Below are 22,351 nucleotides of genomic sequence, written 5' to 3'. Positions count from 1 at the left end.
AGAAGGGAAGAAAGAGAGAGAGAGAGAGAGAGAGAGAAAGAAAAGAAAGAAAGAAAGAAAGAAAGAAAGAAAGAAAGAAAGAAAGAAAGAAAGAAAGAAAGAAAGAAAGAAAGAAAAGAAAGCAAGATGTGTATGATTCAAGCTTATTATCTCTTACAAGCAAACACTAATGAGTCCCAAGGAGGTAACAGACTTTAGAAATAGAAGTAGAAATCAAACAAATGTGTTCATTAGTCTTATTTGTCTTCTGATGATAGATACATCTTGAATGGGACACATGTCCTGATTTGAACTTTGAAACATGGACATTATATTTTAACAGAAAACTTTATAAGTAGGTTATCTGTTGTAGGAAAGAATGTGTTCCTGACGCTTACCATGAAGATTCTTACAGATACTTTGCATTTTTCCTAGATGGAAATCTTTTTACTGTTTTTCCTGATTTTATAAGTAACACAGTTTCATTGTAGAAAATTTAAACAATTCAGAAGTGGGTATTAAATGTAAACAATTTAAATCCCCTGTAATCCTATTTCCTAGAAATAATCATTGTTAACATTTTGATGTATATTCATTTATTTTACTTAACAAGCCCTTGTACCGCTATTACTATATGCTAAGCACTTATCCAAACACTTTACAACTGTACCTCATTTAATCCTCCTAACAACCCTACAAGGTAGGTATTATTTCCTTATTTACAGAGGATATGGAATCTCATAGGCTTCAACAACTTGCACAAAGATACTTTGTTATAAATGGCAGAGTTGAGATTCAAACAACAGGCTGACTCCAGAGTCCACGCTCTTAATAGCATATACCTTTCCAGATCTCTGTTAATGCATATAATAAAAATATATGTCATGTGTTTCCAAGTTCACCCACCTCCTGTGGCCAACCTTCCCTTTAATATACACGAAAAATGGCTCATCACACCATTCCGTGTGAAGTGAGGAGTCCAGTGTGTCTCCTCTGAAGTATTTCTGTGATTTCCCTTATTATGTAGAGTGATTTTAGCTCTCCTTCTAAATCTTTCTTTCCATTTCATGCTAAATAAGCTTTGTCTTTCACAGCAAAAACATTTTGTGGTGGAAACTTATTTTCCCAGTGGTTCTCAATAGGGATTGATTTTATCCTCTAGAAGATATTTTTGTGTGAAAACAAAGAATCATCTAGCCCCAGATCTCAATAGCCAAGGCTGAGAAACCCTGGTGTACAAGAAATGTGTCTGTCCACCTTCCTTTTGGGTATTATTTTCTTTCAATTGGAAAATGCCGTTTGGAGCCATAGACCATGTACCTACTCTCTGACTCAAATGATGAGGACCTCACTAGGCTGGGTCAAAGTTTGGAGCCCCACTTCCATGGTCACATGACCAAGAATAAACATTTGGATTAATCTGCACCAGACCTTGCCTGGGGGAGGTATCCTACAGCTGCATTTCTGCATGTGTGCTTGGGGACTGACCAGGGTACTCATGCAGAATTGTTTGTAATAGCCAAGATGAGTTACAATTCAAATGGTCCTCAATAGGTGAATGATTAAATTATGGTTAAGTCATACAAAGAAATACCATATTGTGGTAATTTGTCCAGAGCTAACTGGGCAAGCTACAGCATTTCCCAGAATACCCTTTCCTGTAGGATTCTGAGTTAGAATTGGCTCACAGAGGAATTGGTGGAGGCCATGGAAAGTGGAAGTGAACAGCATCATGAGTCTCTTAGGGTCATGGAAGGGAGACGTAGTGACAGACAGACTCAGGGGTGCTGGTGGTTTCCAGCAAGCCCTCTCTCTTTTGGCTCCGTGGCCTTTGCTTTGCTACACGTCCTCCTGACTGATGCTTTGCCATAGACCCTCATAAGGAAGAGCTGCCCATGGACTTTTCCCTCATTTTCCTTTGTGGCACTGTTTTGGTAGCAAGATGTGCCTGGCTTCTTAGACTGACTGCTTGGTGACCCCTCTGAAATGTGAACTCCCACTTTCGGATCTTTACTTTCCCAACTGCCCCCACACTTATATGGAGTCTAATTCCTATAATATATCCCTAATATCATAACTCTAAATGCTTTTGCTTCCCTGATCGAACCCTGGCTGACACAACTATATAACCTTTGAAAGCAATGAGGCAGCTCTATATACTGATGTGAATTGATCTCCCAGATATATTAAGTGAAAAGAGCAAGGTGCTAAACTGATGAAAAATATTACAGATAAAGCTAGAGTCCGTTTTGACCAATAACTCTAATCCTGGTCCCCATTTCTTTTCCCCAGAGGTAAATACTGTTATTAACTCTAAATCAATTCTTATGGTCTGGGGAAGAGTCCTCAGCAAATTGCAACTTCTCTCGGAGTTGTTTTGACAAGATTATTTTATTGACATATAAGTAACATAGAATAAAATGTACAGATTTTAAGTGTGCACGTTGGTGAGTTTTGATAATTGTATACACCTGTGTAACCATTACCCCAAACAAGATATGGACCGTCCCTCCTCATTTCCATGTGCTTTTTTCTGGTCAGTTATCCTACATACTTCTGCAACTACTATCTCATTTCCAGTTTTACCTGTACTTGACTTTCATATATGTGGAATTACATAGTACAAACTCTTTGAGTCTGGCTCTTTTCATTAGCTTAATGTCTTTGAGATTTGTCCATCTTGTTTTATGTATCTGTAGATGATTCTTTTTATGGTTGAGTAATATTCCATTGTACAGATAGGCCACAATCTGTTTATCTACTTCCTGTTGATGGACATTTGTGGCTATTATAAACTCCTATAGTGTTTTGAATGTAACTAAAAAGAGATCGCTGGGGCTATTATTAGTATTTTAGAGGTTGTGCAAACCACTACCTTAATTTTCCCAGAGAACTTTACCTCCCCTACAAAGAAATAGAAATTAGGTACTGTTTTCCCCCAAAGTCTTACCATAATTCTGGGTGAGAAGATGGATGAATTTATTCTTTCTTTACAGATAAAAGAATCCTTTTAAAAGAACTTCCAGAATCACAGAAGGAGTCACTTGTGAATCCAAGAGCAGAGGCCTGGAGGATATCTCCGGAGTGTCATCTAGTAGACTACAATGTGCTTATCCCAGACCCATAGTCCTCAGGAAATCAGCAGAATGCTGGATCCCTGGACAAAGGCCACAAAGACAGGTCTTAAGTGCAGTTTTTAAAGGTATGAATGGAACAATAAGACAATTCTAAGCCTGGACCAGAACATACTTTAAGCCTTCTGTGACATGGTGATGAAAATCTCTCCTGGAACTATGAAAGTTGAGCTAACAGCTTCCAGATAATGGAAGCATGATAATAAACCTAGAGCCAAAGATGACTCCTTTTTCCTGTGATTGGATTTAAATGGATCTTTTGCTTTTAACTAAAACTAAGACCATTGGAACTCTGTGACTTAGAGTGTTTCATATTAATTGGAAATTAAAATGAAAAGATGTTTGGACTCCTGTAAACGTTAAAGGTAAATGGTTTATTTTCCTTTTAGCATCTATTAGTATTAATTAATGAAGCTAACACAATTAATGGCATCAAGAACATTTAATTATGTTTCTTATAATGATGTAATCACATAATTGTTTTAATAGGTTAAGTCATCAGCCTAATCTTTTATCTGTTTTTGTAGCAGCTTTATCCTGATTTCTTCTTTGTGAGATAACTTTTAGTGCTTTAAAAATTTTGATATGAACTTCTGTTAAATTAATTTGCTAATGAAAAATAGTGTGCATTTTTCAATAACTGGAGATTTTCCTGAAAGTCATCAAAAGATAGGATGTTAAAAGATTTGTTCTTAGGATAGCTGTTGTTAAATCTAAGGTGTTGATGAATTTTGAATTTTGACTTAAATGTCCATGCTAATGAAGTGCTTAGAAAACAATAAGAAGCATTTTCTGATTCCATTTTTAAGGAAGTCTCAATTAATATAACTGATTCTTTTAAATCTCCTCTTAAAAGAAGGTATTTCTTTGAAAAAAATACTCTGGGCTCAAAGTTTAAGATCTGCAATAATTTCTTACACTCTCAGAGTCTAGTCTTGAGCAATTTAATATCATTGTGGCAGATATTTATTTACCATTGAAGTAGGAATCATTATTTACTGACACTTTATGATTTTCCTTCAAGTAGTCCTATTAGATGTGCTAAGAATAAATCAACTTAATTTCATCATAATGCTCATACTTTATTTTTCCAACAGAGGCAGCAAAGCAGTGTTGTTCTGTGTTATACATCTAGCTTTTTCCCCCTTAATGCTGGTTTTTTTTAGTTTGTGCCTCAGTGGTAAAAATATGTATGATCTCTAATTTAAAGGACATTCAAATGTTTTTTAAATATTTTGAGTGGGTCAGTGCTCTCAAAAGATTGCTTTCATCCAAATGCAGTGTCTTGCATTTTTTGTACCATAGAATAATAGGCAATGCAAAAAATAAAGAAATAAAAAAGAATAATAGACAATGCATTTTCAACACCATTATTTACCTGTAAGTTCTTTACCTTTATTTTCTGTTCTCTCTGCACATCAAGTGACCAGCCCAAGGTTAGAGCCAGATTTGGAGCTTAGAATCTGACAGCCATGAGAGTGCTTTATTCCCTGAGCCAAGCCAAGGTTCTCCTTTAGGAAAGGAATCAGTGGAGGGCTCAGCTTTCCCCCTCAAGAGAACTGCTCTTGGAGACAGTAAGTCACACCTTTGTTAAACATTAAAAAAATGTGTTCATCCTTGTTATTGCTTCATGACATCCTAATGGTGCAGAGTGAAGGCTTCTTTGTGAGGGATGTCAGTGGAAATCAGGCTGCCGTAAAAAGCTATGGGCCTGATTTTTAGTGTATCACTCTGTATTAATCACATAGTAATAGAGGGACTGAAAGTCAGAAATGGCGATGCATGCGTGAATAGAAAACATAAAATTTGTGATTTGATTTAATGAGAAAGTGTTCTGTCTGATGTCTTCTCCAACCTTACCTGGATTCCTACAACACTTTATAGTCTAAATCAGCATGCATTTTAGAGCTTCTTTACTTATAATACCATCTGATACCGTTCACATACTATTTAAGTATCAGTCTTGTCTCCGTCAGTAGATGTTGATCTGTTTGACTACAGAAAAATTTTTAAGGATTTGGTATATAATCACATGCACACTCTTTCTTGGCAGGTAATACCTTGGGTTATTAAGAACTTGGGTACTGGAATCAGAGTGCATTAGGTTCTTCTACTTGCTAACTTTGGGATCTGAGACAAATTCCTTAACTTTGCTTTGGGCCTCAGTTTCGTCATCTGTAAATGAGAATAACATTGGTTACTACCTCATGGCTTTGTTATGGCTTTAGATGACTTAATATACATGAAGCACAGAAAACAATGCGTAGCACATAAAAGATTCACTATTGCTATTTTAAGAAATATTTAATGTTAAGGAAATTTAGGTTAGTCATAATTTATGGATTCTAGAAACCTTAAGTTTCTATTAGCAGCTGGCCTAGGACCTCTGTAAGCAATCTGGAGTTATAATGGAGTGATAGGGTTTTGGAAAGTCCCCAGTTGTCCAAATGAGTACAGGCGAGAAATGGAGTTGAGCTATGAGGATAGCCATTTAGAAGAACTTTGGCCCAAGAAGTAAATGGAATGACTCAGAAGCCTTGGCAATAGGTTGGCACTATGTACTCAAAGTTAGCTCAGCAAGAAATAACTAAAGACCATTCATTGGAGGATTCCAGGGCTCAATAAAATCCTGAATTCAAAATCTTTTTCAGCAAAGTCCTTTAAAATTGTAGTAGGTTCCTTTGTTGAAATCCAGTATCTCAATGTTTGATTAAATAATCATGTGGTTCTGAACTACAGATGGTGATGGAGAGAGTGGTTGCTTATGTCCAAAGATGGCCCCCAATGAAGTCTGCTGCTCAGTACATCAACTTGTTCAGTCTTCTCCCCATTACTCTAAGATGGCCATGAGACTTGCTTTTGACCCATAGAATGCAGTGGATGTGACACTCCAGGTGCTCTGAGGCTAGGTCATAAGAAGACTTTTAGTTTTTGCCTATTCTGTTGGAATACTAGCTCTGGAGGAAGCCAGTCATCAGGCAAGAGGTCCAATTATCCAGAGAGAGCCATATTGTGAAGCAGTAGTGTACCAAGAAAGTGGGAGAGGTCCTCCAAGGATATAGAGAATATAGAGAATTTTGAAACAATATTAAAATCAATTAAAAATCAGTCTGCTATTTTTTTTAATATTTATTTTTTAAAGAGAGAGACAGTGTGAGTTGGGGGAGGGGCAGAAAGAGAGAGACACACAGAATCTGAAGCAGGCTTAGGGCTCTGAGCTGTCAGCACAGAGCTTGATGTGGGGCTCAAACCCATGAACTGCAAGATCATGACCTGAACTGAAGTCAAAGTTGGAAGCTTAACCGACTGAGCCATCCAGGCGCCCACCCCATTCTGCTTTTTAGTATCATGCACAACTAATTCTAAGCAGTGATAAAATATTCCTTCCCATCCTCACTGCCTCTGTCACTCAGCCTATCTCCTGTAAGCCAGTGTAGTGATGCCCAAGGTATCCATATGAAAGGAGAGATATCTGACCAGCTTCCAGCTGCTCCAGGCATCCCAGGCCAGACACCAGGCACAAAGAGAAGAAGCTATCTTGGATGTCCAACCCACGGTGGCTTTTGGAAGACTCCAGTCCCTGCTGCCATCCAACTATAATTGCACGAAAGATCAAAACCATAACCATTTGGCTGAGCCCAATTAAACGACACAACTCTAAGAGATAATATAAGTACTTGTTTTAGGCTACTAAGTTTTGGAGTGGTTTGTTACTCAGCAGTTGAGAAGAGTAAAGAAACATATAAGAAGGAAAGAGCCTCTTCCATCTCTTTTTCCCCCCTCCTTCTAGGGATAAAACAGCACTCAAGTATTCTTTGCTGTGCAGGGTATCTAGAGATCAGCTTATCTTCATATTAACAAAAATACTTGATTTCACCACTAGATGGAAATTATATCATATAGATGTTGCTAAGCAACAAGGATTAAAGCAACTAAGGAGTGACCACAGAATGCAAAGAATTTAGTCCGCCTGCTAAATTCCTGCTACTCTTCTTTTTTCTTTTTTATTTTTATATATTTATTTATTTTTAAATAGTTTATTGTCAAGTTGGTTTCCACATAACACCTAGTGCTCATCCCCACAAGTACCCTCCTCCATGCCCGTCACTCCCCTTCCATTCCCCCCCATCAGCCCTCAGTTTGTTCTCGCATTCAAGACATTCTTTTTTAAAACCTGCTTGCAGGAAGAAGTGATGTCCACGTGGAGGGGAAGAGGAAGGTGTCTAGGACACTGCACACTTCATTAATATTAGCCTGAAATGATGAGTGGACCAAAAAAGCCAACTCATACCTTAAAAATGGTCATTGTGATTTTAAAGAATAATAATTTTTAGGAATAAATACTTGCAACACTAGGAACTTTCTCTCCTCTCCTCAACTCATTTGAAGAAGCATTTGTAAGGCTTAAAATCCTCTCTCTTGAAATACCTCAAAGCTTTGAATATTTATTACAACACTCATTTTCATATTCAATAATGTCTTTCTGAGCTTTACAAACATATTATCAGGTGGTGAGCAAATTCAGTGTTTTTTAGGGAAAAGAAAACCAATAGGTCATGGGGCCTATAAACTTCACCTTTGGCCAGTCAGAAAGTGATGCTGAGAGGCGGGCCTGCATTGCTCACTTGGTCGAGTGTCCGACTTCGGCTCAGGTCATGACCTCACAGCTGGTGAGTTGGAGCCCCACGGAGGGCTCTGTGCTGACAGCTTTGAGCCCAGAGCTTGCTTCGGATTCTGTCTCCCTCTCTCTCTGCCCCTGCCCCATTCTTGCTCTCTCTGTCTGTCTCTTCTCAAAAATAAATAAACATTAAAAAGTTTTTCTTTGTTTTTTTTTTTTAAATGAAAGTAAGGCCGAGAGAGGGGAAATTGTACTGAGGGCTTTGGGAATAGCTTAGTAGCATGTATGCATAGAAACCCTATGGTCAGAGTAAAGTGTATGTCCCTTCACTGCTCTTCATCAGTAGGCATTTTCATTACTTCCTCTGGGGGACCTGTCAGCCCTCCATTTTTCCTGATCATTAGTTTTTTGTTTTTGTTTTTATTTTTGTTTTTTTAATTTGAAAGGTGGGGGAAAAAGTTTAAGCTCAATAGAAGACAAATAGGAATTGAATGCATTTTTGATATGTTTTAGCAGAACCTGTGTGTGCCCCCAAACATGCACATTATTGGGATACCCCCAAATATCCCATGGCTTTTCAGACACGTGAGTACTGAGGAAGATAACCATGCACAATGAGTAGCAGAAACCCGCCCTCAGTCTGCCAGCGTTGCTGTGGTGAGCTCTCTGCCTAGCGAGCAGGACTAGAGCAGACCCACCAAATCCCATGTAAGTGGTCAGAGCACAAATGAGGCTGTCGGTGGGTAGTCCTACCCTATTCATGAGCTCTTTCAGAACAATTTTCATTACTTTTTTTAAATACTGTTTTTGGCAAACACTTGCTACTTGAAATAAAAAATGCATGAGTCACCTACTGGGATAGGCACAGTGTGTGGTTCATTGAATTTAGCTAAATTGTGAGTCATCCATCAATAGTCCTCTTGGTGAACATACTTGTAATAATTTCACACGTTACAAACAAAAATCGGTATAATTTTCAAGATTCTTGAAGCTTTTTCCCTTGGGGATTTTTTGGATTCTGTTTAGTGTTGTTTTTTTTTGTTTTTTTTTGCTTTTTTTTTGTTTTTTTTGTTTTTTTTTTTTCTTTTGTCTTGCGAGGTGGTGAGAAAATTGTCAGCCTGGTTTTCAGATGGATCAAGGCTTGTCTCTGTCATGCTGTAAAAGAACTTTGATTTGGGAGGCTTTCAGGGGGTAGAACACGGAGCTGGAGACATGAGTTGGGGGAAATAAGAAGAATGAATGCTTATTGTTTGTCCCTGTCAGATCATTGACTTGTAAGATTAATTTTGCCATCTGAGCAATGATGGGCTCCACTCTGAATGGCCTGAGAGCTGCGCTCGTGCCCCTTTTTTCCTGATAGGGGAGGGCAGAGCAGGGTGGTCACTGGTGTCTGTGCACTACTGCCCTCTATCGGATGGCACTAGTGTTTCTCCAGACCTGTGCCCAGATGGAATGAGTGGTCAGGTCAGGTGGCCGGTGACCCAGGCAAATAAGTAACTATTGGACTAAGACCAGTTTGTTTTAATAGTTGGTCTGCATAGGCTAACAGAGACCTCCTTCTGGCTAGACTGTGAGTCTAGGGTTATTGGCCTGAAAGACCCTTGTTTCCATTCTGGTGTGTGCCTGGTAAGAGGCTGGCATCTGCTGTTGAACGGCATGACAGATGTTGAGATTAAACTGCTAAATCTCTGTTTTTTCAGGAAGTGAAAATAATCACAAGAGAAAGTGTCCCTACCTGTTATTTTTTCTCTCTCTCTGATAAGTGCAATAAAACAATAAAAGGACTTTTGCCTTTGGCTATGACCAGACATAAGAGTTTTTCTCTGGATATAAGATGAGAAGTTATGGTTCTTTGCAAAAGATAATTAAGATGCCCTTATCAATAGGCTGTTTGCAAGAGGTGCAGGAAACTGGCTGGGAAATTTACTTTCTTTGGGCACATATCTCTGCCCTCCTTTACATTTTTCAGCAGGACTAAGTGTTCGGGCTACAGCCTTGAGGTCCTGACTTACCACTACTGGCTCAATAACTTAGGAAAGTCGTGTAACTTTCAAAACCTCATTTTTCTCTTATGTAAAACGGCACTCAGAATAGATAGCACTCAAAATAGATGATTTCTTAGGATCATTTCATTTCTGAGATGCAACAAATGATCTTTTATCCCTGGATAATAATATAAGCACAAAAAATAGTTTATTTAAGAATCGTGCACACATTTTAAACACCAGGATGTGAGGTGGTGGAAACAGCTTTGGCTATTTCGGCGCTCTGGTCCATTCATGGAGTAAGCGTCCTTGCCTGGCGGCTCAGCCAGAGTGTGTAGGGCCAGCAGATGGCGCACTTGCACAGTCCACACGTTTTCCAGGCTCCCAAGGTAAACAGTAATGATTAGTATCCAGAAATAACAGCTACTGATGTTTGGATAAATTGCACTATTTTCTAGGCTACTAAAACCATCACATTTTGAGCTGTAAAACTTACTAGTCTTTAAAATTTTGTGGAAAGTTGTTAATCTATAACACTTTCCACCAATAAGAGCACCTTTCACCTGGGCATCAAAAAGCCCTTAATGAATTGGCTTATTTTTTTCAGGTGGAAAAATGAGGGTAGAGGATAAGCTGGTTAAGATCACAGCAGAAGTAGTCCCAGTAATTCAGATCATACTTCTTGATGGCCTTTTTAAATTGTCATTCTTACTCTTCTTTCTTTAACGGTCACTTCTCCTGACTGTGGAGGGAGGGTGTGTGTGTGTGCGTGTGTGTGTGTGTGTTGGGTGTGTGGGCTGGGGATGTGGGAGAAGGAAGTGACACCTTTCTCACTTTGGAGCTTTGTCACCTGCCACAGTCACTGTCACTGTTGACCTCCACAACCTTTATGTGGAGCTGGAGTTTATTGATTACTTGGTTTGAGCCAGGCATTGTCTAAGCCTTTCTAATATATTAATCATTTAATCCTGCAGACAATCCATAAAGGAGGCAGAGTGGGTAAGTAACTGGCCTAGAGTAACAGATCTTTGTAACTTCCTGGGCTCCAAATTAAAATGATAAGGACAACAAATTGTTTTTTGGTGGTAACCACTTTGACCCCAACTATTTTCCAGCTAAGAGATCATGCACTGATTTTTATTTTAATTTTTAAGTTATAGGAAATTTATGGGAATGTTGGTTATATTATGTCAGTCTTGGTATTATCAGCTTGTGAGGTGATTGGTGATTTAGAAGAGTTCCTTCCACAACCTCCATGTTTAGGGAAAACTGTTGACCAGAAATGTAATGTGAATGAAATGGGGAAGTTTGGCGATTTAATTACTCCATAATAAATACATTCCAAATGCTCACCTTTCTCATTGGCCACCAGCAGCACTGGGGATGTGTAATAAGTAATTAACATTTATTTATTTATTGCAGAAGCCCACAGAGTGCTACTACGTGCATGCCAGGTACAAGCATTAGTTCATGCAACGAATCACAGTTGTGAGCCCCATTTTACAGATGAGGAAACCAAAGTTAAGAGAGCTACTAAGTGGCAGAGTCAGGATTGAAACCAGCCTGTGGCTTCTGATGTATTTGTGCTGATAACCTGTGCTACCTCTAGGAGTAGGAAGCAGATATGCTGGCAGGAAGTAGAGCAATTTAGAGTCAAAGAAATGCATGTTCATGGTATTGATGTCCTCCTACCTAACAAAAATCCCAGTAAAGCAAATGATATCTAAAATTAAAAATGAGAGTAAAAGTAGGTAAATTAAACTATCAGCCTTGATAAAGGAGAATAGGAACTATAAAGAACAGAAAACTGCAGGAAGACCTGCAAATGTTTCTTTAAATGAGTAGTAAAGTTTATTTAGGACAATGATTTGTTCTTCATTTTCACTGAAGGCTAAACAAAGGGAAGTTGTGTGGTCAGAATTGTGCTTGAGTGGACATTTGTTATCTTTACCTTCCTAGCTCCTGTAATGATGTTGACCCCCCACTGCATCTTTTCTAGGAGAAAAAGCTCCTTTAAGACTAAGGTACATGCAAATCACCTGGGGATCTTGATTTTTAAAAAAATGAAAAAACAAAAAAAAAACCCAAAACCTAGATTCTGATTAGGTAGGGCTTGGGTGGGGCTTGAGAGCCTGCCTTTCTAACCAAGTGCTGATGTTGCTTCTCTGTGCATCTCTGTGAGAGGCAAGACGCCTCCCCTGTATGGTCCAGACTTGGCCAAAGAAGGTTCTTAACTGTTCTCCTGTCCCCAGTTCACATAGGAGACACCTGAAGTTAGGAGGAGGCAATGAGAGATCCTGAAGGGAAGAAAAAAGGGGAGGGGGAGGAAAAGAACAAGGGAGAGACCTGATGACATGCCTTGAGTCCTGGAAGCCAGCTCTATCCTGGAGAATGTCAGTCACATAAGCCAAAAACTTCCCTGTTTGATTAAGTTAATCTGCGTAGTTTCTGTTACTTGCAATTAAAAGGGTTCTGATACAGAAGTCATTTAGATTTGATATAAAGGAGAATGCTTTACTGTGGCAGGAATGTGCTTGCAACTCTTACTGAAGATTATTAGAAATAGAAGAGATACTGAGATGATTTTGGGGGGACTTCCAGGAGAAACATTAAAATAGTTCACAATTAGTGTGGCATGGACACCGAGCAATGAAAACAAAATACCAGCCACAGTGGTATCAGTTGAACACCAGCCATGGTCTCCAGGGTGCCATTTGTGGTTGATGCAGGATCTGCAGTATTTTTGTATTGGTACTGAATTCTCTAGGCATATAGTTCTTCAAAAGGGGTTTTCAATAAGGTTTATAAAGATCCAATGTTCTTTTACTGCTTATTAATTTAAAACTTCTTGGGGCATCTGGATGGCTCAGTTGGCTGAGTGTCCGACTTAGGCTCAAGTCATAATCCCACGGTTCGTGGGTTCAAGCCCCGTGTTGGGCTCTGTGCTGACAGCTCAGAGCCTGGAGCCTGCTTTGGATTCTGTGTCTCCTTCTCTCTTTGACCCTCGCCCACTCATGCTGTCTTGTTCTTTCTCTTGAAAATGAATAAACATTTAAAAAAACACAAACTTCTATTCTCCCCCAGTATTTTTATTGAGGGTGCATTCATTTTCGTGCCTGGTGATCACCCTTATGTTTTCCAGAATAGTCTTAACCTAACTTTCGTCTATAAAGTTAATTCCATTATACATAGCCTTTATTTAAAATAAAGTTATCCTACATTTTTTTAAAAGTATTTTTATTTATTTCTAGGAGAGAGAGAAAGAGAGAGAGAGCGCGAGCAGGGAAGGGTCAGAGAGAGAGGGAGACACAGACTCTGAAACAGGCTCCAGGCTCTGAGCTGGCAGTCAGCACAGAGCCCGACGCGGGGCTCGAACCCACGAACCGCGAGATCATGACCTAAGCGAAAGTCGGATGCTCAACCGACTAAGCCACCCAGGCGCCCCAAAGTTATCCTACATTATTCTAAATGTACTAAGTGGAAAATTAGTATTACAAAAATGTAAGCCTTTAATCTTTAGGATTTTTAGAACGTTAGGTGAAGTTAAGAATGATGTTATAATTCAGTTTTATTAAATGTGGTAAAAATCTACCAAAAGAAGCCCTAGAAAACTCCATTGTTTTCAGAATTACAACCATGTGGACTCTGTCTTTAAATGTGCCATTAATTTCACCAGGAATAGAAGAAATTCTTGTGGATGGGTAGACAAAGAACAATGGTGATGGGGAAATTCTCTTAACTTACTTTAGGCCTAGTCCTTTTTTTTTTTTTTAAGTAAGCTCTACACCTAAAGTGGGGCTTGAACTTATGACCCCAAGATCAAGAATTACACTGTACTGATTGAGCCAGCTAGGTGCCCTGAGCTAGTCACTCTTGTAATGCTTTCTTTGCTTACGTAGTTTAAAGGCAAGAGCACTGCATTAAAAGTTCAAGGATCTGGGTTTTAGTCTAATGCATTTTCTGCATTCCACTTTACCTCCACCTCACCTCCTTAGTCCGTCCCCGACCCCTGAGCCCTAGTGTTTTTTTGTTGACAGCATTTTTAGGACAAACCAGAGGGAAGAAGCTCTTTCCTAAGAACAAGGTGCTTTTCATTGTTCTTAAAGAGAACACTAAGCAAGTCTCTGAGCAGAGAGGAAGATTCTCCAAGAGGAGTAAAAAGGCCTTGATGTAAGAAACCAATATTCCAGAGCATCCTGATGTTGTTCTAGTCCGGAGTATGGGTGATTCATAAATTGGGGACCATGGGAATATTACCAAAGATCTAGGAGTCCTGAACACACATCCAGCCTTGTAAATACACTGCATGTAAACCCCACACCTATTGGGCTGCTGTTTTCTAACACGTAAGCACTGTCTTAATTATCATATTACAAAGTTACTTCCACAAAGTTACATGGAAAGGAATTCAGAGTAGCTTTCTGTGGTACTTTTTCTTTTCTTTTTTTTATGTTTTATTTATTTCTGAGAGAGAGAGACAGCATGAACAGGGGAGGGTCAGAGAGACAGGGAGACACAGAATCTGAAACAGCCTCCAGGCTCTGAGCTAGCCGTCAGCATAGAGCCCAACATGGGGCTTGAACCCACGAACTGTGAGATCATGACCTGAGCCGAAGTCAGACGCTTAACCACTTAACCGACTAAGCCACCCAGGCGCCTCTGTGGTACATTTTCTTAATATAAATATAAGATCTAAAATATAAGATCCTGTGGCAGTCTACTTCTTCAAAATTTTAAGTATGTTAAGAAACAGGTCCATAAAAAGTTTTTTTTTCCAAAAGTTTTATTACAATGTATTTATTATAAGGTTATTGGAAGGACTGGAGCCTCAAAGGGAAGATTCTGCCAATGGGAGGCAAGCAGGAAATTTGAAGGGGGAGAAGAGAGAAGGCTCATTTTCTGCCATGTTTGATGGAGACGGGGGTGGGGGGTGGGAGGGTGAGGTGAGATGGTGGAGGGTCATTGGACGGTGGGGATGGTGGGCACCTTCACAGAAAGTAGTCCTGGGTTTCTGCTTAGTCATCACAGTAGGTCCAGACAACCACAGAGAACTTTAGCTTTGCTTCTCCATCCTGATGAATGATAGCAGCTTCTTATTCTTAATCTCTCACCCACTCCCCCCAGGCTTGGGACTTGCCTGAAATTCTGGAGAGAACAGGTTTCTCTTCATGCAGCCAGCTCAGTTTTAGCCTCCTCCAACACACGCCATAGGAGAAGGAAAGATTTTTGTTTTTAGAGACATAAGACCAGAGTTTAACTATAGAGAACAAACTGATGTTAGCAGAGGGGGTGGGGGGCAGGGATGGGTGAAATAGGTAATAGGGATTAAGGAGGGCACTTGCGACGAGCACCTAGTGCCGTATGGAAGTGTTGACTCACTACATTGTACACCCGAAGCTAATACCACACTATATGTTAACTAGCTGGAATTTAAATAAAAACTTAAACAAAAATAAAGAAATAAGACTAGAGAGACTCTAGAATAAGGGACACTGGGTGATGTGGGGTGCTGGAGACGAGAGGGTTTGGTTCCAGTCCACAGATGGAATGTGAATGCTCAGTACACCTTCCCTAGCCTATTTCCAGGTCACTGGCAAACAGACATTACCCCACTGCCCTGCCCTGCACATAGACTTGCATTTATGTTCTCTAAAACCTCATCTGCACCCCAGATACTGACATTTGGGGTTACCCCTGCGAGAAGATCAGCTATTTAATTTCTTTAAGTTGTATGCATCTGTTAAATCATAAAAACTGATGTGAAGATGTCCAATGTTGTCCTTGGGAGGTTTGCTACTTCCTAGGGTGCTTAATCGGCCCACTCTGGCTCTCTTTTTCTGCTGTCCTTGAACCCTTGTTTTCGTAAAATTTTATAGGTAACTTGGACTTAAAAAAATGAAAGCTGAAGTTCTTTCAGCAGCAACTGTTTTTTTCTTTTTTCTTTTTTTTTTAATTCCCTGGACTGATCAGAGGGTGCTCTTTATATATCCTTAGGACTGTGAAGAATTACCTAGAGGCGAGATAAGAGCTCATTAATTAAATATTTCCGTACTGGACACTCATCGCGCCTGACAGTTCTTTCATTATGTGCTCCTGAGAGGGATACTAGTTGTCAGCAGCTGATGTAAAATAATTTTCTCGCTGCTATAACTGGAGGAGAAAAGGCTTGATAGCAGTTTTTCATGTCTACTACGTAAATTATTTGAGGAGAAATGATTTTGCATGGAAGGGAAAGTTAAAACGTCTCATGCTAAATCTTAAAATAATTTATTTTTCATGACAAGAAAAAAATTAACTTTCTTCAAATGTAAACATCTTTTGCTGGTGCCCTAGGGACCCCTCCCCCTTAGCATTTGCTGCCTCTTTCCCCAGGTGCATTTCTCTATTATACAGAGAATATTGTATATGCCCCAATGTACTGTAGCAGTACAATACCAAGTTTGAAGAATTCAGTTGTTTTCAGTGAATTTTATAAACAGGAATCCAATGACACTTTGTGGAATTTTTGCTGGGTAAGATCTCTGCCTACTTTTCAATATTCTTTTCCTTGACACAGATGAATGTATTAAAAAATCCATATCTATGTCTATATCTATATCTGTCTATATCCAAACCTGATGAAAAATTTTGCTTTGTGATTTCATATTTACCTTAATTGTACAAGCAGAGCTCTGGTCATTTGGCTGATTATGCTGGTTTCCATAAATAAAATTAATGGGTCAGAGGCATCTAGGTGTTCAGTCAGTTAAGCGTCTGACTCTAGTTTCGGCTCAGGTCATGATCTTCCAGTGTCATGGGTTTGAGCCCCGTGTCAAGCTGTATGCTGACAGTGCAGAGCCTGCTTGGGATTCTCTCTCTCTTTCTCTCTCCCTCTCTCTCTGCCCCTCCCCTACTCATGCTGTCTCTATCTCTCTCAAAATAAATAAACTTAAAAAAACAACTAATGGATCACATCTTGATTCCAATAGCTGATTAAAATGAAGGAAAGGAAGGTGCATCTTTTAAATAAAATTTTTTTAGTGCTAATTTATTTTTGAGAGAGAGAGACAGAGCACAAGCTGGGTAGGGAGTGAGAGAGAGGGAGACACAGAATCTGAAGCAGGCTGTCAGCACAGAGCCTGATGTGGTGATGTGGGGCCTGACCTCATGAACCACGAGATCATGACCTGAGCCAGTTGGATGCATGACTGACTGAGCCACCCAGGTGCCCTAGAAAGGCATATCTTGAAGGTCATCAGAGACTAACCTGCAGAGCAGCACTGGATCCAAAGAGTTTTACAAGTAATTCCTGAAAACTTTTCTGAAAGAGACACTATGTTAAGTATTTCAATGCTTCACAATTCATTTTATAATAACCCTGATGCTCAGGAAAACCACATATAAAACGAGTATATCAGATTTTTAAAAAACAAACAAGCTTAACTAAGATAGGTTTATTGCAAAATACTGGTGCTGTAGATGTCTTGATGCTCCGCCCACCTCTGACTTCTGCCTTAGAGAGGCCTCAGCTCTTCTACCCAGAGCATCTCCCTGCCTTGGGGCTGGCACAGCTAACATGCAGGTGCAGCCCAGAGGTGTGGAGGAGTCTATGCCTCCAGAGACAGCTCTCAAGCATTGATTTTAAAACTCAGAGAGGATGAATTCCAAGTTGCATCATACACAGTTCCTCTGAGGGACCTCAAAAGAAATTGAAGCCCAGTTGCCCTCAGTAGTCAACAACTTATCAATGCGCTCTTTATTTTCTTTTCTTCCTTCCCTATCTCACTCTGCCCACCCCCTCACTCTAGTTTCCTGGTCACCTATACCTACATACCTACATCTGGCTGTGCTTTGGGGGAAACATAAACTAAGAAGTGGAAGTGATCCAATATTAGGAAATCTCTTAATATAATTAATTATGTTAATTAATTAATGTAACTTAATAAAATTAATTTTTAATAGTTAAAAAACATTCAGTATAATTCAACATCCATTCTGATAAGAACTACTGTTGAAAGTTGAATGGAAAAAATTTCCTTGTTATCTCTATCAGGGTTCATTTAAAAAAAAAAAATAGAAACCAAGGCACCTGGGTGGCTCAGTTAGTTGAACTTCGGACTTCGGCTCAGGTCATGATCTCCTGGTTGGTGAGTTCCAGCCTTACGACAGGCTCGCTGCTGTCACCCAGTCAGCCCAGAGCCGGCTTAGGATCCTCTGTCCCCCTCAGTCTGTCCCTCCCCTGCTTGTGTTCTTCCCCAAATAAATAAATATTAAAAAGAATAGATACCACGCTAGATATGTAAAACAATATAAGTTTGATATGAGAATTGATCACAAGCATAAGGGAAGGATGGGAGGAAGGTAATGTTACTAAAAACAGTAACTGCAATAAATGACCATTACCCTCCAACTTTAGGGACAGTGTTTCCCAGCAGTCAAAAGAGCTATGCAGCAGAGCCTCCTGCTTTTTGGTCAGTTGCTGTGCAAGACTCAGAAGCCTGCCCTCCAAACCCACTGTTGTTGCTGCTGTTGGTCATTGCCACTGCCACTTTTGGTGTTGTTGCCATTACTGCAAGTTGACACTGTCCGTGTTGCTGCAGCTGCTGCTGCCACCACCAGATATACCATCAGAAACCGGAAGTCGGGAGGGGGTCTCATCCTCATCGTTGTCTCCCACCAGTGCTTTTCCACTGGCGGAAATGACCACAGGTCAGCTGGCAAGGGTGTCTGGGAAATGGAGTTTTTGATATCCCAGCCCCCTTACTACATATATCAAAGCACAAACCATCCAAAGCTGAAATAGTTGCTTGTAATATTTTATTTTATTTTTTAATGTTTTATTTATTTCTAGGAGAGAGAGAGAGAGAGAGCGCGCGACAGCATGAGCAGGGGAGGGGCAGAGAGAGAGGCAGTCACAGACTGAAACAGGCTCCAAGCTCTGAGCTGGCAGTCAGCACAGAGCCCGACGCGGGGCTCGAACCCACGAACCACGAGATCATGACCTAAGCAAAAGTCGGTCGCTTAACCGACTAAGCCACCCAGGCGCCCCTGGAATATTTTCTTTTAAAGTCTGGGACCAGACAAAGATGCAAGTCATCACAACTCTGTAAAAAATAGCTTTATTGAAAACAAAATAAAAATAGCTCTGTTAATATATACATATCATACAATTCATCCATTTGAGGTATACAGTTCCACGGTTTTTAGTGTCCTCATAGATACGTGCACCAATAGCACAGTCAATTTTAGGTAATTTTCATCACCTCAGAGAGAAGTCCTGTACTCTTTGGCTATCACCCCTTGTCTCCATGTCTCTCCCCACCCCAGCCTTAAGCAATAATTAATCTATTTGCTATCTCTTTACATTTCTCTACTCTGGATTTTCATATAAATGTAATTGTAAAATATTTGGTCTTTTGTGACTCGCTTCTTTCAGTTAGCATGTTTTCAAGGTTCACTCATGTCTAGTGTATATCAATACTTCATCACTCTTCATGGCCAAGTAATATTGCATTGTACAAATATACCTATATGTCACAACTCTTATTTAATATTTTCCTTAAAACTATAATTAAGTTGTTCAGTATTTTCCTTTAAGTTTCCTTTTTTCTTCTTTAAGTTGTGCCTGTTATTTAATATTTTCCTTTAAGCTATAAAAATAAACATGATTATTATAAAATAAAAGACATTCTCAAAAAGATTAAGGAAAAATAATTATCACTTATTAAAGTGATAATTGCCTGGTGATTTTCCTATATAACAGCCAGTTAGCAAACATTGTGGAAAAATATTTCATTTATAACATCAACAAAAGCTTCTATACTTATAAACAAAAGTAAGATGCAATGTACAGGATACACACATACACTCATACACAAATCTTCTCAGAGACATGAGACTTCCATAATGGAGAAGCCGTCATGTTGCTGGAGTAAGACAATACTATAAATATTGTGTAAATTAATTTATGAATATATTGTTTTCAAATAAAAATCCTAATGACATTTATGTAGGAACTTTATGGGAATATATCAGTAAAAACTTTTAAATGTTTTATTTATTTATTTATTTATTTATTTATTTTTTGAGAGAGAGAGAGCGTGCATAAGCAGGGGAGGCACAGAGAGAGGGGGACAGAGGATCTGAAGTGGGCTCTGTGCTACTAGTAGCATGTGAATTGAAATCATGAACTGTGAGATCATGACCTGAGTAGAAGGCAGACATTCAATGGACTGAGCCACCCAGATGCCCTTATATTAGTAAAGTTTTTAAAAAAGAAAAGTAATGAAGTGCGAAGGAACTGCATTATTAGATATTTAATGTATTATAAATAAAAAAATAATTTAAGGGGTTCCTGGGTGGCTCAGTGGGTCCAACTCTTGATTTAGGCTCAGGTCATGATCTCACAGTTCATCACATTGAGCCCTGTGTTGGGTTCCATGCTGAGAGTGTGGAGCCTGCTTGGGATTCTCTCTCTCCCTTTCTCTCTGCCCCTTCCTAGTGCTCTCTCTCTGTCTCTCTCAAAAATAAATAAACTTAAAAAAACATTTAAGCAGCTGGCTTATGTAGCAAGAATAGAGTAATCAGTAAAATATAATACACAGTCCAGAAGCAATGTTAAGTATGGATAAGAAATTAATATCTGATAAAGGCATAATTAAGATTCATCAATATTATTCAATAGGACACCTGACTAGTGATTGCAACCTTGTAGACATGAATGTTCCTAGTTGCAGACATAAAAAACACTTTAATAAGCTCTCTTGTGCTTAAATTAGCAAACATTATTAGGTAGCTTTCAGAAATTCAGAGCTGAAAGAAAATAACTGCCAACATATAATTCTATACCTAGCAAAAATATCCTTCAAAGAGAAGGTGAAATGAAGATATTTTCAGACATAAACTGTGAAGATTATTCACAAATAGATTTGCCCTAAAAAAGGTACTAAAAGAAGGTCTTTAGGCAAAAGCAAAATGATCCCAATGGAAATAGAAAAATACAGGAAAAATGAAGACCCACAGAAAAGGTAAAGAGGCAGAAAAAGATATAATGGAAAAAATTCTATAAAAAACCATAATAATGATGAGCTATTTGGTTTTAAATACATGTGCAATTAAAAGGCATGAAAATCATAATTTTAAAAAGTGATGGAAAGGGGTGCCTGGGTGGCTTAGTTGGTTAAGCGTCCGACTTTCGCTTAGGTCATGATCTCGCGGTTCGTGGGTTCGAGCCCCGCGTCGGGCTCTGTGCTGACTACCAGCTTAGAGCCTGGTGCCTGTTTCAGTCTGTGACTCCCTCTCTCTCTGACCCTCCCCTGCTCACGCTGTCTCTCTCTCTCTCTCTCCTAGAAATAAATAAAACATTAAAAAAAAAAAGTGATGGTAAGGTAAATGGAGTTGAAATATTCGAAGGACCTAATATCGTCTGAGGAGTGACAGAAGAATTGAATGTAGATACAAGTTCTAAACAAAATATTTGCAAATAGAATCTATCAATTTATTTAAAAAAAGATAATATATCATTATAATTTATTCTAGAAATGCAAGGTTGCTTTAATATGAAAAATGTCAATCAGTGTAACTCACCACATTAATCAAATAAAGGAGGAAAAATAATATGATTTTCTCAGAAGATGAAGAATACAGAGTTGATAAAATCCAATACTTATATTTGTTATTATATATTTATTAGTAAAGACCTTAGGAGTAGAGAAAACTTCTTTAATCTGAAAATATATGTCTTCAAAAAAACTACAGTAAAATCATAATTAATGGTGAGATATTGAAAGCTTTCCTTCTGATACCAGAAATGAGACAGATGTCTGCCATCATCACTTCCATTCAACATTTCCTGGAAATCCTAGGCAGAGGAAAAGGCAAACAAAGGAAATAAAATGTATAAAAGTTTGAAACAAATGAACAAATACATCTTTCATTAATTGTAAATGTCATGGTTATACGTCTAGAAAATCGTAAACAAATCTATTGTTTAATCTAACAAATCTAAACAAATCAAAACACTATTAGAATTAATGAGTGAACTTAGGAAGATCACTAGATATAAGATCAACATATAAATTTCAATGTATATATTGAAGATATATATAGCAGCAAACAATTAGAAATGAAAATTTTAAAACATCACAATATCACTGAAAACATTAAGTAAATAGAAGAAAAATCAAACAAAAGCTAGGCAAGACTTTTATATAGAAAACTACAGAACTTTATAAAAACTGTAAAACTATATAACTAAAAAGTAAAGAGATACATCATTTTCTTTTTTTTTTTAATAGTTTATTGTCAAATTAGTTTCCACATAACACTCAGTGCTCATCCCCACAAGTGTCCTCCTCCATGCCCATCCCCCCCTCCCCCCACATCCATCAGTCCTCAGTTTTTGTCAGCATTCAAGAGTCTCTCATGGTTTGCCTCTCTCCCTTTCCCCCACCATTTCCGCCGCCCGACCCAGAGATACATCATTTTCATGGATTGTAAGACTCAATAATGTAAAGACATATATTCTCCTAAATTCATCTATAGATTCAATGCAATTCCAAATAAAATTGTAGCAGACAATATTTACAACAAAACTAGGTGACAAGGTGTGGTAGATACAGAGAGGTGCTCCCGAAGGAACAGAGAGGTGCTCTGGA

At 38.8% G+C, this 22,351-nt stretch overlaps 1 protein-coding gene and 1 long non-coding RNA gene across 2 annotated transcripts in view; both read left to right on the top strand.

Moving 5' to 3' along the window:
• LOC144235672 (uncharacterized) overlaps positions 1-4,449 on the top strand; it is a 13,291-nt gene extending 8,842 nt beyond the window's left edge. Inside the window, exon 3 of the mRNA XM_077769245.1 lies at positions 2,976-4,449. Within this exon, the coding sequence (XP_077625371.1) occupies positions 2,976-3,106 (131 nt within the window). The 3' untranslated portion in view covers positions 3,107-4,449. The remainder of the gene's footprint in view (positions 1-2,975) is intronic.
• Positions 4,450-4,576: 127 nt separating this feature from the next.
• Positions 4,577-22,351, top strand: part of LOC144235639 (uncharacterized) — a 35,516-nt gene continuing 17,741 nt past the window's right edge. The window contains exon 1 of the long non-coding RNA XR_013336276.1: positions 4,577-4,687. This is a non-coding gene — a long non-coding RNA (uncharacterized LOC144235639). The remainder of the gene's footprint in view (positions 4,688-22,351) is intronic.

This window comes from Crocuta crocuta, unplaced genomic scaffold (genome assembly GCF_008692635.1).
Source record: "Crocuta crocuta isolate KB4526 unplaced genomic scaffold, BGI_CrCroc_1.0 scaffold65, whole genome shotgun sequence".
Lineage (NCBI taxonomy): Eukaryota > Metazoa > Chordata > Mammalia > Carnivora > Hyaenidae > Crocuta > Crocuta crocuta.
This window is presented reverse-complemented; position numbering and strand designations above follow the sequence as displayed.